The sequence below is a fragment of the Psammomys obesus genome, unplaced genomic scaffold, assembly GCF_907164565.1.
Source record: "Psammomys obesus unplaced genomic scaffold, mPsaObe1.curated_primary_1811, whole genome shotgun sequence".
NCBI lineage: Eukaryota > Metazoa > Chordata > Mammalia > Rodentia > Muridae > Psammomys > Psammomys obesus.
Window position 1 is genome coordinate 2,373,716 of NW_026591643.1, and position 20,525 is coordinate 2,394,240.

Below are 20,525 nucleotides of genomic sequence, written 5' to 3' on the forward strand. Positions count from 1 at the left end.
CAGCCATCCCGGGCGTGCTGTGCCGGAGGGAAGAGGGACAGCCCCTTGAGCTGGGCCGGGGCACAGGGCTGTGGGATTCCTGGTGTGCCCAGACCCAGGAAGCAGTATAGTCTGGATTCACTCTAACTGTGACGAAGAAAGGTTGTGTATCCTGGGGGCTCACGCTGGGCATTGGGGTCGGCTCACGCTGGGCATTGGGGTCCTGCAGTGAGAATAAGTCGGGGCAGTCAACCTGAGTAAGGACATAGAGGACACTCGGTGTTTGTACCCAGGGTGAGGGAGGGCAGCCCCCAGGGAGAATGGTACTCCTAGAAGAACAAGCCAGACGGTGTGAAATCACTGTTTATTGGCTGTGATTCCCTTAGAACATATGAGGCCTCTGACATGCAGGAGGTGCAGGCACAAGGACAGACAGACAGGTAACACGCGGGCTATTCTAAGCTCAGTGGCCCGGTGTCCCATACGCTAGGAACAGGATGCAGGGTTCACTTACGAAAAGGCCATCTGCTGAGAGCCAGATCTTCAGGTTGCGAAAACCAGCCTGAGATGCGCAGAGTGGCCCAGGTGAGCAAGAAAGGTGCCGTGGGCCGAGCATGCTTGTCTCTTTGGGCAGAGGGCGGTCTGGTTGGTATTGCAGTCTAACTGTTATGGCTTCTCTAAAGAGCTATGTAAGGTCATGAAGGTCAGTGTTAAACCACACCTGCCCCAAACTCATGGACACATGAAGTTCTAATGTGGACAGGAAGCGTCGGGAAGACCAGGCTGGCCTTTCTGTCAAGATAAAACTTACCAAAATACAGACCTCATTTACCTGAGATTCAACAGATTGTGATGTAAATTAAACAAATATGAAGAACAATGGCTGCTGGCTGGGCAAAGGGGAGTAGTTGGGTCCTACTGCCCCTGGTCACGCACAGAACAGAACACCACAGCCCACGCCCAGGAGCTTGCATTTGCCGGCCACCGTCAGCCCTTCAGAGGAGGAATAGCGGAAAGGATGGGACTCCTGATCCTGTGGCCCGTAGCCTGCTCTGCACATGAAACACCAGAAAACCTTAGGGAGTCAGGCATTTTGAAGGTAGGGGTCCAGTGGTAAAGCCAGGAGCTCCCTAGGGGTCTGCCTGCCCTCCAAGAAGACAGGAGGCACCGGGAGAGGTGGGAGCCCGGGAGGCGCACTACAAAGGGTGTCAAGGGACTCCACGTGTGTCTGAGACCACCCACTCCCTGTCTATTGCTGTGTTTCCTCTGGCTGTGGCGTTCTTAAGAAGCCAAACCTTGCAGAGCAACAGAGAAAGAGACAGCTGGACAAAATATGCATGGGTCGCCGTTGAAGACAGACAGGAAGACGGAGCAAACGGTCCAGCAGATCTAACAAGTACAGAAACTGGGGCGATGAGCTCAGAGAAGGGCTGGGGCCACCAAGCACCCACTGCTCATTCCCCAAGTCCCACCCGGCTATGGCTGTGCTCCTGAGTTTAAGCCCTGACCGGTGGCCACCCACCCAGGGGTGGTCAGGGCTGGCCCTCGGGCCCTGACCTTGGGCAGGCTCTGTGGGAATGGTGAACTCGAGAGTAGTAAGGAAGGGTCCAGCCACTCAAAAAGGCAAGGATGCACAGCACAGAGGCCTGAGGGTCACACCCTTGCCTGGTGGGGTCAGTGATGGCAGTGCGGGGAGGGGTGGCCAGAGGCTCCCGAGGCGTGAGGGGGACATGGACAGGACAGATCTAGGACTATGGCTTATTTTTGCAGGGGGGGGCTGCATCTGCTCCCAACATCCCTTGTGGGGGGAGACTCCGTGGGGGTCTGTACAGTGGGCAGGGCTCCTGCTGCTGACGTGGTACCATTACTTCTTGAACATGTCCTGCAGCGGCCCAGGCAGGTACTTGATGACAGTGTCCAGGATGCTTTCATCTTCCTCCTCTGGCTCATCCCCACAGCCTGGTGGAATAGCCTTCTTGGGTCGAGTCAGGCTGCCTTCTGAGTTGGCCTCCATGGCTGCCTGGGCCTCAGCCTCACGCTCCTCCTTCTTCTTGATGCCATACTGTAAAGGAAAGGGTTGTCAAGGCTTGCATGCGCCCCTCCTCGGCCCCCAGCCTGAAAGGCGCTGAAAGGACTGGAGAGGTCAGGTTCTTTCTGCACTGGAGAAACCAACCAGGGGCCAGGAAAGGTGAGGGAGACTCCAGCCCCACCCTGTTCACTAGCGGTCCAGATGTGACCTTGTCCGGAGTTTGGAAGACCACAGAGAAAACAGAACAATTAAGAGGTGCCTGAAGGACACATGGGGTGTGAACGAGAAAAACGTGGTGTGTGTGGAGAGATGGCTCAGCAGTTATGAACACTTGTCGCTCTTTCAGACTAAGCCAGGTTTGATTCCCAGCACCAGTGTCAGGCACACATAATTAGAAATAAATAACAGAATTCGGGGGCTGCTATAAGGGAAGAACAGGCCTAGCGAGGGGTGGAGAAAAATCACAAAACAGTTTATAATGGCATCTAATGTATTATATGATGATTTTTTAAAAGCAAAAAAAGAGGTGCATAAGACCACAGAGGCAAGAAGAGGCTGCTCCCTGGGACTCTGTGGTGGAGGCCATCCTCGGACACCCCACACAAACATCACTAATCCTGGCTCCTTTTGCAGCCACCTTTACAGCAGACTACCCCTCCTGGAACCCCGAGGGCACAAAATCCTACAAAATCACTGCTGCGTTCCCCTACTGACGAGGGAACACAGCGGCTTCTGGCATCTGTTTTTCCATCAGTCCTTCCTCAAAGAAATGGTGTACTCCATTTCCAGATGGGTCTGCCTGGGTGCTTGTCCTCTACCACAAAAAAACTTTCCTCTCTCCTAGTGGATGCCAGTGTGGAGGAGGCAATAGCCAAATTCAGTCAAGACCTGAGGAGAACAACTATCCCTAAGGAGAACGAAAGCAGGGCTCAGCCGTCCCTCCACACCCCTGAGACAACTGAGAATATAGGCCTCAGCCAGCATGGCAGGGGACAGTCACTTCCCCAGTACTTGCCAGTACAGCACAGAGAATTGACAGGTCAGCCGGGCTGAACGGCAAGCGCATGAGCCCTCCCCACAGCTTCCACTTGTCTCTGGCCCCACTGCAGTCACCTGCCGGGAAGGCCTCACCCACACAGGCAGAACCCTGTGGTCCCGAGGGGAAACATGTGGCTTAATGTCCTGTGGGGTAGTGCGTGGGCCAGAAGCTAGATCTCCAGAAACTAGGTCAGGCCAGAGAAAGCCTTCTTCCAGCCAGGGGAAGAGCAGCAGGCACAGGCCAGGTGGGCGGTCAGAGAGGCTGAGCTGCACAAGGCTACACTTGGGAACAAGTGTTGCTCAGACTGTAACTGTTGCCTTGGTGACTTTCCTGAAGACAAGTCTGTCCACGGAGGATCAGGGTCACTGTGAGGCTACAGGCCCATTGAGCTCTTAGGGAAAGTCACGGTTTTTCTGCCAGAGGATGCTCTTCAGGCTACATTCCAGAGCCAGACTCAAGTGGTGCGGCCTGTTCTGATTTTCTGGACTCCAGCGACAAACGCCAGCCTGACCCAGGCCAGGTGTTCATTCTGTCAAGTGTGCAGGAGCACCAGCCCAAGGACAGGACCGAAGGAGGTATAGGTCAGGGGTGCTGAAAGGCACACCTGCCAGGGCCAGGTGAAGACCAGGGGTCGGCTAAGGGGTCTGAGGTACAGGAGAAGACAGGAGACCTAAGAACGTGGTTAAGAAAAGGCCTGCAGTGGCTCTCAGTGGTAAGGGCCAACAGCTTTTGCGACACGCGGCTGCCACCTTTCATCATCACACAGGCTGAGCGAGGCTGTGTGGGGCTCCACACCTGGGCTGTGTCTCCTCACCAGAGGGAGGGGTCAGCTACTTCGGGTGACTGCAAGCAGGCACCAATCAGGTAGTGCGTGTGCGAACCTGAAGAGATATGTGCAAAGCTGGCTGCGTGCACAAATGGGGTGCAAATATAAGTTGGACAGCGGGTATACGAATTAAACACCTGCTCAATGGCTTCCCAATGGACCTGGGTGCTCCAGGAATGACCCACCCCATGAATGACCATGCCAGCTTTTAGATTGGGGCTCACATCCTGTGGATATGAAAACTGGCCCCATTCTTTGTCTCTTCCCTCCCCCATATCACTGAGAACCCTTGGAACCCCATTCAACCTCTCGCTCTCTGACCAGGGCTCAGGACACTAGGGTACACAGAGCCTAGGGGAGGCTGGGGACCCACTTCTGGTGAGGAGCAGGGCTTGCCCAGTGAGGGCTGAAAAGTCACACCAGACAGTCAGGATTTACACCTGTGAGGAGCTGGGAAGGTGGAGCATCAGCGAGCGGCAAAGGCTCAGGAGTCAGGACTGAGGTGGCCAAGCAGCGATATAGAAAAAGTGGGTGTCGGGAAGCATGGCAGCTCCTGTATCACGCTGTCCAGTCCAGGCTAAGGTGGACTGCGGCCCAGCCATCTACATGTGCCTGAGGTTTGACCCCTAGAACTTTCCCCTCTTGGGGCCACCCTTTCCATCTGCACCGGGGGCTGCTTTTCGGGGCTCACTTGGACAGTCTTCATTTCTCTTCCATAATCAGCCTGGCAAAGGCTGTCGAACTTTCTGAAGCACCAGCTCCCAACCTGCCTATTGCTGCAGCCCTTTATTCCTCACGTTGTGGTGACCATAAAGTCATTTCACTGCTACTTCGTAGCTGTGATTTTGCTGCTGTCATGAATTGTAATGTAAATGCGCTTTCCAGTGGTCTTGGGTGACCCCTGTAAAAGAGTCATTTGATCCCCAAAGGGCTTGCAGCCCACAGGTTGAGAACCACTGTTCTGAAGAACAGATTTCTTCACAATTTCCAGGAAACTGTGAAAACAGAGCAGTGGAGAAGACACCCTGTATGGTCTTCCTTAAGTTCCAATTTTTAAAACACTGAGATGTCAAAGCGTTTGTGGGTGGGGTGGTATCTGGCAGGGGCTTCCTTGGGAGACTGATACAAAAACAGGGCTCCCTGGGTTCCAAACCCAGCCCCATCCCTGAACTTTCCAGAGCTGCTGCACACCTAGGCAGCTAGCGTAGCACCGTACCGAGCCTTGGTCTGTGCTCCTTGGGTAGCTCCTCTTAATTCTACTCAGGGAAGGAGTTCGGTGACTCCCAGCTCTCTCTTGCTTCTCTGTCCCTCCCTCTAAACCATCTCTCCAGAGTTGCTGTCTGTCTGTCTCTAACTCTCCACCTCTCTGTTTCACATGCTCATCCTTACCCTTCCTGATACATTACATGTATGACCCACATGGTCAATAGCACTTCTTGCTATTAGCGACTCACTGGCTGTGGATGGTAGGGGCAAAGCGAAACGAGCAGGCACCTTCTGTGGGACCTAGGAAACTGCTCAGAGACAGTGCTCCAAGGCAGGGGTCAAGTGCCCAGACCCTATTTACAGCAGGCTGCAACCAAGTGGGAAGTGAGAGTCTGCTAGGGCTAGCCTTGGGGGCAGAACGTGGGTGGAGAGGGGAAGCCAGCCACATATTTGGCCCTTTGCAAGATCAGGGACCCACAGTGTCCAGCTACCTGCTGGCTATCCCTCTATCTGCCGTAGGAGATATAGCTTCCTTCCTCAGGAGTCCCAAAGATCTGCCCCAGCAGAGAACCTGTTGTGAATGCACAAGCAGGAAAGGGGCCTAGAACCTGGGATGTCTCCCCAACCTCACATCTCATCAAGCCCAAGACTGGAGGATTATGTGACCTCCTGCCTGCTTCCCACCTCGCCACCCAAGCCTGCTGCCCCACCCCCACCGAGCCCAGAAGGACCTACATGACTTCTTTCTCCCCGTGGCTTGGAGCCTCTCTTCTGCTGGGCAATAACTACCCTCACTGTGCACAAGGCCGCACCACTTGAATCTGGCTCTGAAATGCAGCCTGAAGAGCATCCTCTGGCAGAAAAACCGTGACTTTCCCTAAGAGCTCAATGGGCCTGTAGCCTCACAGGCTGTCACCCATCTACCCTGTGTGAGTCCAGGAAGCAAAGGTAAAGGGGAACCTCTGGCCCTGATGTCCCTAAACAACAAAGACTCCCTGCTTAACCTGTTGGTACCATGGTCTTGTGGAATGTATACAATTTGCCCTTGTTCATTCACATGCTGGTTTCTCTGCCCACTCTCTGGTTTCAATCTGGACATTGTGTTGTGATCTTTATTCTCAGCATCGCCTGTCTCAAGTTTGTGTAAACATGCCACCATTTGTTCTCTACATTTTCAGTTAAACAATCAGGCAATGCTGTGCAATGGAGAGAATAGGGTGGGACATCCTGGTCTGGAGGGGAGGAGAAGGAAGCTAGTGAGGGAGAGGGAGAGCAGAGATTGGCAGGAGGGACTTGGACCCACGAGGAGAGATGAACTGGACCTAAGATATGACTTAATGCATATAATGTGGGAAATCTGAATGGGAGGAAGCTATGTAGGCTTGGAGGTTTAGGATGGAGTAACTATTGCCCAGCATTGTGCTCTAGGTTAATTAAGTAAATCCTAGTCTCTGCGTGGTAATTTGGGTATACCGCTGGTTTAGGAATAACCACCGTTTAACTAAAAGATACATCAGTAATAAATATTAATAATCCACAACATTAAGCAATTCCCATTCCTCTCTCATAGCCTTCTTTCTGGGCAGGGGCCAAAACTCCAGGAGACACACCAGTCCTGGCATGAGGAGTAGGCAAGGCCAGCCTTCACAATGACCCCAATCCAGATGTGAACACCTGTGGTCCCCCAACAGTCCAGCTCCCAAGGTTTTGGTCCCCGGATAGGGAGTAAAACAGGAACTATTGGCCATCGCCAAGCGAGGGATCACCGCCGCAGCTCTCAACCCTGCACCTGTGCGTTGCCCACCTTGTCTCGTATGCCCTGCCGCATGACCTCGCGTTCCGCCTCCATCTTGGCGTACTTCGCTTTGCGCTCCTCCTCTGCCTGCCGCAGCGCCTCCTGCCGCTCCTCCTCCTTCTTGGCGGCATCAGGGTCCTTCTCCTCATCGCCCCCAAGCATTTTCCCCATGTCCTTAGTGGCCCCTGGGGACAACAGCAGAGGTCAGGCAGCAGCACTCGGCATTCCAGTCCCTTCTGTGGGCCGTGGGTCCGGTGTGACCCATCCCTAGAGAGAAGCAGTGGATGTGTTGGTTTCTGCGTGTGTGTGTGTGTGTGTGTGTGTGTGTGTGTGTGTGTGTGGTTGTGTTGTAGTTGCATGCTCATACATGTATGTGTGGATGGCCATGTCACTGCATATGTGTGCTCGTGTGCACGGATGCGTCTGCTCATCTATGTCTCCCGAGGGGCAGGTGTGTGTCCTCCCTGAGGCCTGTGTCCAGAAGAGGGTTGGAAAGAAGGTGGTGGAAGGAAAATCCAGATGTGCAGATACACAGATGACAAGCAGGCAGGGACAGATGTCCGGTGGCAATATTGGCCGTTAAAGTAGATGACAGGCGTGCACCCATGACCCAGACTGCAGGCACTGCCTATCTTCCAAGACCCTAATTGCCTCCTGTGCTAGGTGCCACTTTTCTCATGAGTTTCTGAGTCACAGTCCCTACAGAAACCACCCCAAACACCCTGGCAGCTTAGCCCATAAGACAGAGGCTGTAATTACACACTGAGGCTTGGCCCAATTGCACCCAGACACCAGTGACACCCGAGATACAGACCTGGCAAGCCTCACAAGATCTCAGTGTGGGGTGCTGGTTCACTGGCTTTTGTTCTCTGGGGTGCCTGCCAACCCTATGCACCATGACAAGCCAGAACAAGGCCAATGTCCTCTCTCTGCACAATGCCCTCTGACCAGATCTGGGATTAGAAGGACAGGGTCTCTTAAAAAACGTGGAACAATGATATAGGGCACCAACTTCTGAGCCCTGCTCTTCAGGTGCTTGTAGAGCCATGGGTTCCCCTGAAAGACCAGAGATATTTTGGCTTCCTGGAACTTTACCACAGGCAATAGGGTGTGAAGAAACCAAAGACATTTTTTTTTGCTGCTGTCAGGATGGAGACAGAGAGGCATCTTGAAATAGGCATTTACTGACAGAACACATCTTGAATCTAACTGAAATCTATGAGCTTCACGGTCAGTTTTTAGCTAGACACTTACAAAGGAGATTCTGCATCAATGGCTGAAGGAAAGCTGGGTCACAAAGTAATCTTCCAACAGTTTTCTGGGAAACTCACTGGAATCTCTCTGACTCCAGCACAACTGTCTCTGGCAGTTTGCAAGGTTTGTCCTTGCAACTATTTGACTGCTATCATGTAAATTTTATTCTCTACTAGAACAAGCTAATTCACACTCAAGTGGGAGAGACCCATAATTATTTCTCCCTCTGGGAAGGTACTGGCATTCTAAAACAGAAAGAATTGAATCTATGTCTATGCCTTGCCCTAAAGAGTGGTTCTCAACCTGTGGGCTGAGGCCCCTTTTTTGCAGATTGAATGACCCTTTCACAGGGATTGCCTAAGATCCATTGGAAACCATAGATATTTACATTACAATTCATAACAATAGCAAAATTACAGTTATGAAGGAGCAATGGAGATAATTTTATAGTTTGGGGGTCACCATAACACGAGGAACTGTACTAAAGAGTTGAAGCATTAGGAACACTGAGAATCACTGATCTAGGGACAGGTGAGCAGTGGCTGGGGTGTGACTGTGGGCTCCGTGAGGCTTGTGGCTGTCTGTCTAGGGCTGTCCACCACCCCACCCGTCACATACGTTGCAAAGGAAATTCTATTTACTGAGTGCCAACTATGTGCTACTATGGAGCTGTGTGCCTGTTGGGCCTTCTTACATGTCAGGGGTTCCTGCTTGGGCTCTGGTTGGCAACAGCCTTGGACCTGTGGACATCTGTTGACTACGCTCTGTATATGATTACTTTGCTAAATTCTATCCGTACCAGAATTCAAATGAATGTACTATCTGAAGGACTAAAACTAGAAGTGATAGAGGCCATGCTTCTTCGCCCTGATTAGCCAGGAGAGTAGCAGGTAGTTCCAGGGTGTTGTAGATGTTTGAAATGCCATCATGCTCACTGCTGGGGAAGGTGCAGTTAGTCCTTGGGGAAGGGATTAATGGCAGAAGCTTGGGAAAGCAGCCAGGCATTATTATGAATACCCTTCTGCCTAGCCACCTCACTCTAGCCATCTGTCGGAAATGTGCCTTGGTTGGGACATAGGCTCACAGATGTCCACTACCCTAGCATAAGGCTGGAGACAAGGGATGTCTTGAGCATGTGGTCACATGACCAGTGAACATCTTGGGGCTACAGTGCACTTGGGGATGCCACACCCAGGAGAGGCCCAGAAGAGGTGTCCCGGAAGAGGTTGAGGGGCTGCACTATGCACTACAATAGTCAGCTACATCACAGACACCATTTTTGGAAAACAGGGAGAAAACCTGATGGATAAGGATACCCTTGATTTCACAGTTTCTTGAAAAACTATGAGAGGCTGCATGTCAGCTTCCTTTCAATCCTCAACCCTGGGAAAGCGGTGTAATGTTCACTAAGATCCACCAAGCATCAGTCTCCTTTACACTGAGGTAACGCTCCACATACCCATGAAGGCAGGTATTACAAAAACAGAAAATAGGATGTATTGATAAAGACGTGGGGAAAGTGGAGCCTGTTCTGGGACCGTGGAAACGTGTGGTGGTTCAGCCTGTAGAGGACAGTTTCGTGGGTCCCAAGCACTGGGACTGGAGACACAGCTTAAAGTTAGCAGCACTGGCTGCTCTTGCAGACGACCTGGGTTCCCGGCACACACATGGCAGCTCACAACTGTCTGTAGCTCCAGTTCAATGGGATCCAGTGTTCTCTTTTAGTCTCTAAGGGCACTGAACACACATGGTACACATATGAAGTTGCAGACACTTACAAGTATATAATAAAAAGGCCAAGTACAGAATTACCACATGACCAAGTAATTCCACTTCTGAGTGCATTCACGGAAGTGTTGGGAGCAGGAACTCAAGCGGATATCTGTCCATCCTTAGTCTAAGCATCATTCACAATATCTGGGAGGCAAAGCTACAAGCATCATCCCACAGGTGAATGGAGAAAGGAAAAAATCGTGTCTGTCCACACCTTACATATTGTTCATCCTTAAAAATGAAGAAAGTTTTGACACAAGACAGGATGGAGAAGCCCTGGAGACACTATTCTGAGTTAAATGAGCCAGGCACAAGGGACAGCTGCTGTGAAAGCCTTAGAGCACTTAGATCCATGGAGCAGAAAATAGAAAGTAGTTTGGGGGCTGGGAGACAGAAAGAGCTAAATGTTTCCGTGGGACAGTTTCAGTTTGGAAAGATGAGAGCATTCCAGAAGCAGAGGCGGAGGTGAACAATAGTGTCTTATGCTCAGTCTACAGCTTTGCGTATCTACAACGGAGCAGAACTCATTTATATTACCACAATAAAAAGAGAAACAATTTTATAGTTACAGTTCCATCTCCCTGATGGGTTTCCCCAAGCAGACATGAGGTTGTGACCAACTTGGTTAAACACGACTGGCAATAACATCAGCCGTGTAATGAGGGCTGTGCAAAGTGGCCTCTCTAGCAGCAGTAAAGCAGGCAAGCAAGCTAAGACAGGACGGAAACTGAAATGACCACACAGGGGCTGGAGAAGTAGATCAATGGAGGAGGCTTCTTTCTGTGCAAGAATGAAGATCTGAATTTAGATCCTAGCCACCTTGTAATAAAAAGCATGTGAGATGTGGAGAGAGGATTGTTAGGGCTTCCTGGAAGCCGTCCTGTCTCCAGCTACGGTGAGAGTTGCTGTTTCAATAATACAGCTTGACATTCAGCATCCTCCTTTGGCCTCTGCACACATACTCCTCACATGTACACATGCATGTACACCCACACACTCACACACATGCTAATAGCAACTAAATAATACATTGTATTTTTCATGGAAAATCTTGAATAAAATCCATACCTCAAAATATACTTATTATGAAAAGCTGAGAATGATGTCTAGGAATTCACAGATGGGATCTTTCAAACACTCAAGAAACAGATAATTCCCATGATATTTAGAATCTTCTTAGAAAAAAAGAAGTAAATCCTCTGTTTTTTTTTTTTTAATAGCAATGCCAGAAGCCATGTGGAAGAAAAAGGAGGAGTGAAAAGAGGGAGGGCAGAAGAAAGGAGGAGACAGACAGACAAAACAGAGAGAACACTAGAGCTCCCAACAGATTAGGAACCAGCAAATGGACCAGAGTGATAGTCGGCCCAAGGGAAACTGACATCTGCCATTCTCTAGGGAGTGCTGCAGGACAGCCCAAGCTGAGCTCTGCTCTTCGCAGAAGCAGGGATGTTACGGCATCAAAACGTCAGTCCTGCCTCAGAGGCCAGCCAGAGGCACAGTGGCCACTGCGTACCTGAGTCTAAAGGTGCTGTTCTGAGTATCCCGGAACCTTCCTGCTTCCTCCACCCACAAACACATCAGTGGGTTCCTGTATGCCTGAGGTGGCTACAGTTTTCATCACCTTGAGAAAGCACCTAGAACAGTAGGAGCTTGCACTATGCCTGACTATTGGCCTGCCTCCTTCATCTTGCTTTGTACACATGTGGATGAAAGGTAGAGTCTACACACAGCCACAACATGACCATGGCAATGATGATAATAATAATAATAATAACAACAACAAAGGTATGTGTGCCACACAGAACCCACTACTAAGACACTCTAGGAGCTTGTCAGACAGACATAAACCTATGACGCCAAAGACAGGTTTTTGGTAGCCACAGTGCCCACCCCAGTGCCCGGATGGCCTCAGCTTTCCTGTAGAAATTCTCTTGTGTGCTCCAGAATTTTAGATTAGTAGCTCCCCACATTCTACAACGGGGGTCTGCCCTAGCTACTACAGCCATGCTTCCATGTGGAGAGGCACTCTTCTATCCCGTGTGGGGTCTCGCTGTGGAGTAGCTTGTCCACCCCGGCCTGCTGAGACGCACTGAGAACTGCCCTGGGCTTTAGGGACAAGCCTGTGTCCTGGGTCACTTACTCGGGTACAGCCTGAGAGTGACAGACAGACAAGCTGTTCAGCAAATCTAGATTTCACTTGGAAGAACCAGCAAGACCCTGCGAAGGTTAGTTCTGTCCCTTACACTTGGACTGTGAAAGACCTTGCATCCCTCTACAGCTCAACACTGGCTTGAACTTAACTGCAGCCAGCTCTGTGGGTGACAGGTGGTGCCCGTCTGTGGTGTCTGTCTGCATGTCCCTGGTGACCGATGATTTTGAGCATTATTTGTGTGCTTGTTGGTCATTTCTGTGTTTGCTTTGGGTGAATATCAATGTTTCTTTTCTTCTTCCTTCTTTTTTCCTTCCTTCCCTCCCTCCCTCCTTCCTTCTGTCCTTCTTTCCTCTTCTTTCTTTTGAGACAGGGTCTTGCTTTGTACCTGGGACTAACCTGGAATTCCTTCTGTAGACAAGGCTGGCCTCAAACTCATGATTCTCTTGTCTCCACCTCCCAAATGCTGGGATTACAGTTGTACCCCAGGATGCTTGGCCAAACATGTATTTTTAGCATCAGTGGCTCAGCTGGTTAAGGCATTTGCTGCCAAGCCTGATGACCTGAATCTGATACTGGGACCTACATGGTGGAAGGAGAGAATTGACTCCTGCAAGGTGTCCTCTGCCTTCTAGAAATGTAGCATCGCAAGTGCTCATACACATAAATAAATGTAATTTAAAATGTTAAGTTTGGCAGGTGGCACATGCCTTTAATCCCAGCACTTAGGAGAAAAAGGCAGGCCAACCTCTGTGAGGTCAAGGACAGACTGGTCTACAAAGTGAGTCTTGTACAGCCAGCATTACTGATGTTTCCTAGCTGTCAGGAACACTGCCAACAGTGAACCAACACAGGGATACTGTCTCTAAACCCTGTTCTCTGTTCAGATTTCATGAGTTTGTGTGTCTGAGTCTCTATGTGCAGTCGTGACTAGTCTGGAACTTGTTAGAGTAGGGTGACCTTGAACTCACAAAGATCCATCTGACTTTGCATTAAAGGTGTCTGCCACTATCCCAAGACTGTGCCATGCCAGTGTCTCAAACTTGCCTTGGTAATGATAACCTCGACTTGAGCCTTTTGAGAATTTTGCACACTCTCTCAGTCAGGACTCTTGGGTGATTTCCTCATACTTAAGTGAAACCACAGACTTGAGGTAAGAGACACTTCTTGTCATACCATAGTGGGCGTTCCCATACAGATACACTCTGTAGTACTGCTGCTGAGCTTGGTCTACTGGTTAAGGGACTCTTCTACAGTTAGGGTCACTCTGCTTTACGTCACTACGCAGCATAAAGCTGCGGGTTACTCCAGCTTTGCTCTGTATAACTTACTTCTGTGTGTCTTCTCCTTTCTGTCCTTTATTATTTTCGTTTAGAATTTCTCCTTCTCTCTCCTTCTTCTTTTTCTTCTGCGGCTTCTTTCACGCGTCACCACATTCAACAGATATAAGTCTGACTAACATTCCATCCCACTATGACATGCCTTTCAATTTTTTAATGCAGTCTTTCAGTAAACATCTTCTTTCATCTGAGTTGACTTAGCACAATATTAATAACATCTATCCATTGTTCTGTTATTATCTGCACATATGAAGAGAGGCACACATGCTCATTTCTGGTATTTGTCATTTGTCTCATCTTTCCTTTTCTCATCAGTCTGACTGTAGGCATATCCATTTTATTGATGTTAAAAGACTTACTTTGGTTTGTTTTTCTCTATTTTAGTCACTGATTCCTATTTTATGCTCAGCAAATGCTTTTAACCCCTTAAGCTATCCCTCCAGAGTCTTATGCTAAAAGCTAAAGTTAATTATTTATAGTCTATTTTCTAATAGAGTTTCATGACAGAAATTTTCTTCTAAACACTCCTTTAGCCAAGTATAGTGGTGCAGTCAGGAGGATGAGGCAGAATGATTGTGAATGCTGGGCCAGCGTGGGCTACATAAGGAAGCTGTAATGCCCCAAATTAACCTGTAAGCCCCACCTGCCCAGGAACCAGGTAACTTCCTGGAATTTTGGGAATTGTAGTTCTTGGGAAAAAAACAAAGCCTCATGGGAAAAGTATGGTGGCCTATAGGTTTGCCCGTATAAGCCTCTGCAACACATGGCTGGAGGCCATTTCAGCTGGGAACTTTCCTCACCAAAATCCGTTTCTTGGTCAGTATTTAAAATTTAATAAAGCTTGCTTCAAATTTGGCCCAAAATGATGGAGTTGGTTTTTCTGGCAAACCTCAGGATGAACAAGACCATCTCAAAAAAAAACAGGGGATGTTCAATTTTTCCAGTTTCTTATAAACTCTACATACTAACTTCCTTCTGAAGTATAATTGGCAAAAATTTTCTTCTATTCTGTAGACTGTCTCTTTACTCTGCTGATAGTGTCTTTTGCTGTATAGACACCTTTTCACTCATATGATAATACCATTTGTTCATTTTTCAATTATGATTTTGTTCTTTAAGAATATTTTGTTGGGGGCTGGAGAGATGACTCAGCGGGTAAGAGCACTGTCTGTTCCTCCATAGGTCCTGAGTTCAATTCCCAGCAGCTACATGGTGGCTCACAACATATATACTAGAATCTGATGCTCTCTTCTGCACATGCAGATAGAGCACTCATATATAAAATAAAATTTTAAAATATATTTTATTGAATTCACTACAACAGAGAAATGGGTTGTTAACGAGGTAGAGTGCCACTGGTCCCATCTCTCAGTTCTCAGGGTGATTTCTTATGCTATTGGAGTCTTTTTCAGAAAACTCTTGCCTGTGCCTATGATGTTCCTCAACGAAGAAATGAACAAAGAAAACTATGGAATTCCATTCAGTCGCAAGAAAAAAAAAATCCTTAGTGAAATAATCCAGGCTCAGAGAAAGAAATATTAAATTTCTCTTTTATATCCCAATCTAAATTTTTTATATTTCAATATAAACATTTTAACTTTTATTTATGTCTGCCTGTATACATGTGTGTGTCGATCATAAAACTAGAAAGTGGACTATGAGGTGGGGGTAGAAACAGACCTGAAGCTGGGGAAAGAGTAACAGAATATACTTGATGTGACTATATTTGAAGGCTACTGCAGGGTAGAAAGAGCCAATGTGGGGTGGGGATAGATGGGAGGAGGAAAATAATGAGGAAGGATAATAAAAAACAAACTGTGCATGAAAATGCCATAATGGAACCCATTGCTTTGGGTGTTAAAGAGCAACAACAAACAGTAAAAGCACAGAGGCAGGTCGAAGGCGGCACAGGGAGCTGGGGGACGTGGGAGCTGCAGACATAGCTGAAGCATGTTTGTGTCTCTGTGGTTTAAGTAAAGGCCACGCCCCCTGCCCCATGCTCATAGGTGTGGATACTTGTTCCCCGCTGAGGGAGCCGTTTTTTTAAAGATTGGGAGGTTGCACCGTGTTGAAGTGTGCCAATGGGGGCTTTGAGGTTTCAAATGCTCATGCCATTTTCAGTCATTTCTCTCTCTGCTTTCTACTTGCAGATAAGGATTTAAGCTCAAAGCTATTGATTGCTCCAGCACCCTGCCTGCTTGCTTGCTCCCTGCATGGTGGTCATGGATTCACCCTCTGGAACTGTAAGCCCCAATGAAGTTCTTCTGTAAGTTGTCTTGGTCATGGTGACTCTCACCAGCAATAAAAAAGTAACTAACATAGTCCTGAAAGACGAGCTCTTACTTCAAATCCGTGACTCAGCCACATAGGTTCTGGCAGAAGGTATAGGAATACACCAGCTACTCAACACACATAACCAAAAAGAAGCTCAGAGCGCCAAACAGTCTATGAACCAGAGGCTAGTCAGTAGAACATGAACATGAAGTCTACAATCGGAAAAGAAAGTACTAAATGTATTAGAGACACAGCAAAACAGGGAAGCCAAATCAACATCATGTGGGCAGCAACCAGAGACAACTTCCTTCCTGCTGTGTCTATAAACTCACCAACCAGCTACCTCCCTTAAGCAAATGTGATGTCACCCGCGCTCCAGAGTTCTTGGAAAGTAAAGATACAAGTACAGAAGATAAAAACAAAAACAAAACAACTTAATTGAAATATTAGAAGATGAAATTGTGGAAACATCCCAGAAAACAATAGAAGCTATAGTGACAAGCAACAACAAAACCCGAAGAAAATAGAGTGGAATACAGGGCGGAGTTTTCAGTGCCAGAGAAGGACAAGGAAGAGAACAAAGGAGCAACAGGAAAACGTTTCCACAACTGAACATCAACCAGCAGGCTCCCAGAAATCCCTGGTAGAGTTCAGAGAAGAAACCCTGAAAGCCAGGGTTGTAGCAGGCTGGAGGCAGACAGATGTTGACTTTACCTGATGCCTCATAACCCGGGACAGCAGCAACAGAATACCTTCAAGTGTATGTGAGAAATCCACTCAAATCCGGACTTTTATACCTAGCCTAACTGCCTCGAATGAAGGAGAACAAAGACACCTACTTACTCCCCCACAGCATTCTCAGAAAGGTCCCTGAGTCCCTACTGAGTAGCTGTCTAGAAATCTCCCCGTGCAAACGGAGGGAAGGCTCCAAGGAGAGCTACATGTATAGCACTGTGTCTGGCACAGTCACCCACGTGAACACATGGTACTGAAGGCTGATGGTGGGAGGGGAAAGGACCAAGTGAAAAATGAGAGTGACATTAGCTACAGGACACACAAAAGACTGTAAGAAATGTAGCATGTCCTGCTTAGCTCCTGGGTGACACGAGCACCGGTTACCAGGATGGCTCCCCAGGAGCACAGTGCCAGGGGTGACCCGGTCCAGGGAAGAATGTGTGAGGAGGCCTGCAGACACCTCACAAGAAGGCAGCTGCAGACATGGAAACTGACACCATCTCTGCTGGCTGGCTAAGGTTGTCACTGGCCTCCTAGGTCATGATTCTAAAGAAAGGGCACTGGGTCAGAGAGGCCGTCGACTCAGTGCACTGCCTAGGCCAGCGACCCCTAGGCCTTTGTCAGGAAGGGTAGAGGTCAGGTGGGCAAATGTACATGTGCAGCTTCCGAAGCCGGAAGCTTGGGCTGTACTCACGTACTTCACCAGCAAGCTGAGCACCAGCCTAAGCCAGCTGACCATGCAGAGTGCACAGCTGAACGGGTGCTTCCGGAGGGAAACGAGAGCAGATTCACGTGCTGGGAGTGATGACCAATACCACGGGGACCGGAGTCCTATCACTGGCCCTCCCAGACTGCATACCTACCTGTTCATTTGCATCGTTTATGAAAGGCAGAAAGATGGCTCAGCGCTTAGAATCATCGGCTCCTCTCACAGAGGAGCTGGGTTCGGTTCCTAGCACGGCAGCTCACAGCCATCTGTAATTTTAGTTCCCAAGGATCTGACACTCTCTCGTGGCCTCCGTAGACACCAGGCACATATGTGATGCACATGCTTACATGGGGGTTAAATACTTCCACATGTAAAAGTACTTTAAAAGAGATTGTAAAATATCTTTTATGACGTAAACATGAAAACGTGAGGCTCTGCTGAGGTCCATTCCTTTAACCCTTTGTTTCCATGTTCATGGTTGGCCGATCATCTAAAACCACAGTGGCCATGGGCTCCATTCTATCTGGCACGGACCTGCAGTGCCAATAAACCAACAGCAAGAGAACTCTGTAGGACTCTTGCCAGCAAAGAGAGATCTTCAAGAGAGCCACCTTAAAGTTATGTCTCCATTAGCAAGCAGTGCAAAGTCTGTTTTTCACATTTCATAGTCTTCTTCATAGTTGTCTCTATTATTTCATTACCCTATACTATTTTAATAAAAAAATATACTTTCATTTAAAAAAATAAACTTATTGGTTATGTGTACTGGTGCATGCCTTTAATCCCAGCACTTGGGAGGCAGAGGCAAGTGAGTTCAAGGCCAGCCTTGTCTATATAGTGAGTTCCAACTCAGCCAAGACTACATAGTGAGACTTTATCTCAAAAACAAACATTAACAACAGCAAACCCAAACCAAACCAGACCAGATTTAAAGAAATAAATTTATAAGTGTCACAAAATCAGATGTGAACATCAAAATGCTTTTGTGTATGAAGAAAACAGAATGTTAGCTCAACCCTCTACATCTAGCTGAAAAGACCACAAAATAAAAGAGGATAAGAAAGAATGAAAATATACAAAGGAAAGTCCAGCATCTGGGAAGTGGAGGCAGAAGGATCCTGAGCGAGGCCAGGCTCTCTCTACATCATAGTGAGACCCTGTCTTTTGGCGGAGGTGGGGCGAGTAAGCGGTGAAGATTTTGAATGATGTAATCATTATGTACTATGTGCATGTATGGAACCAGAGCAGTGTATCTGTAAATATGCAAAATTTGTATGTCAAATCAAAAATATTTTTACAAACACATGGAACCCCTATAGTTGGCCTTGGCAAGGTCTCAATCATTTCTGACTCAAGTAGCTGAAGCTGAAATAATGTTTTTTTATTTTTTGAAGCAGTGTCTCAGTGCGTGGCCCTTGCTAAGCTGCAGCTCGGTGTCTAGACCAGGAAGGCCTCCCACTCAGCGATCTACTGGCTTCTCTTCTCAAGGACTGCGAGTAAAGCTGCCACACCCAGCCTTTTTGTTTAGTTTTTACATTTACTTATTTACTGTGTCCATGTGCACGTGTGTGCTTTCGTGCATGTTTACACATGAGAATGTGCCACATTGTTGGTCTGGCGGTCAGTGGACAACTTTTGAGAATCAGCTTTCTTCTTCCACTATGTGGGGACCCAGGGGTTGAACTCAGGTCATCAGGCTCAGCAGCAAGGACCTGTTCCCACCAGGCCACCTCACTGACCCCAAAATGATGTATTTAAAGGACGTGTAGGCTCCAGAACACGGCGTTATATTTTGTTCATCTGTTTTTGTCTTTGAGACAGGGTCTCTCACTGTAGCCTTCAATGGCCTGGAACCTGCTATGTAGACCAGGCTGGCCTGTAGCAGACTTCCTGCTCTGCCTCCAGGTATGAAGAAGAGTCTAAAAAGATTGAGTTTTTATATTAAAATTAAATGACGAAACCTTCATGGAAGTACCTCTAAAAGTTAGGGTGATAAACATCAGGTCCGGGGGACTAGAGAGATGGCTCAGAGGTTGAGAGCACTGGCTGCTCTTCCAGAGGACCCAGGTTCAATTCCCAGCACTCACGTGGCAGCTCACAACTCTCTGCAACTTCAGTTCCAGGGGATCTGACACCCTCATAAAGACATACCCTCAGGCAAAACACCAATGCACATAACAACAACAACAGATCAGGCCCAATACACCACTGTGACGGCATATCACTAACTGGGGGCTGGCATCGCCTCAGAGAACAGGCCGTGACTGAACAGCAGCAAAACTGGCTCCAGTGTTTTTTTTTTTTAATCCATATATTGGTTTTTGTTGTTTGTTTTTTATTATTTCTTTCATCTTTAACATCATAATTACACTATTTCTCCTTTCCCTTTCCTCCCTCCAAACCCTCCTATATGCCTCTTCTTGCTTTTCAAATTCATGGTCTCTCTTTTTTTTTAATTAATTGTTGTTACATGCACATATGCATATATATATATATATATATATATATATATATATATATATATTCCTAAATATAACCTGTTTGGTTTGTATGATGTTATTCGTATGTATAGTTTCAGGACTGGCTATTTGGTACTAGATAATCAGTTGGTGTGCTCTTCCCTGGAGAAGACGATTTCTCCTACTCTCAGCATTCCTTAGTTGCATATAAGGGTGAAGCCTGTTATCTTTCCCCCATCCACTTTGGCATGTCTATTCTTGTTGCCCTGCTTTTCAAAAATGCCACAGGAATGCCAGGCCAGCCACACAATGGCATCCGATAAACACAAGAAAAAAAATCAAGGTAGAATTCTAGGCAAAAACTAGAGAATGATTGTCAAGATTTTCTATTATCTGCTGGAGTTTTAAAACAAAGATGAAACACCTTGTGCTGGTTTCAGTTTTTGTCAGCTTGACATGAATTGGTTACCTGGGAAGGCAGAACTTCAAATGAGTAACTGCTTCCGTTGGGCTTGCTGAAGTAAGTCTGTATAGGTCTTTTGATTAGTAGTTGATATTGGAGGGACAAGGCTACCGTTGTTTGTGCCATCCCTGGCCAGAAAGATGGTCCTGAGTTTTATGAGAAAGCAGGCTGAGCAAGCTGGTGAGCAGCATCCTCCAAGTTCCTGCTTGAGTTCTTGTCCTGATGTCCCCTATCAGGACCGTGAACTGTAATCTAAAATAAACTCTTTCCTCTCTAAGTTGTCACTCACACAGTGGCAGAAAGAAAACCAGGAGAGCTATTTATCTCCATGCAGTAACTGCCCTGGGCAGCAGAAGATACTGTACAAGGCGGCCTCTCTGCCTCCAGCCACTGCAGTTTCTCATGAGTTCCAACCAATGATGGAGCTTCCCCTTCCCTCTTGGCTTCTCTCTGGAAATACCCGTTTGTCACACCCCCTATCCTCACTGCTATGGT

The 20,525-nt window shown here is 47.9% G+C and overlaps 1 protein-coding gene across 1 annotated transcript in view; it reads right to left on the reverse strand.

The window, feature by feature from the left end:
• Positions 1 to 328: 328 nt before the first annotated feature.
• Cplx1 (complexin 1) overlaps positions 329 to 20,525 on the reverse strand; it is a 28,289-nt gene continuing 8,092 nt past the window's right edge. The window contains exons 3-4 of the mRNA XM_055611677.1: positions 6,884 to 7,059; positions 329 to 2,041 (exon numbers count right to left, since the gene is read on the reverse strand). Of these exons, the coding sequence (XP_055467652.1) occupies positions 1,844 to 2,041; positions 6,884 to 7,059 (374 nt within the window). The 3' untranslated portion in view covers positions 329 to 1,843. The remainder of the gene's footprint in view (positions 2,042 to 6,883; positions 7,060 to 20,525) is intronic.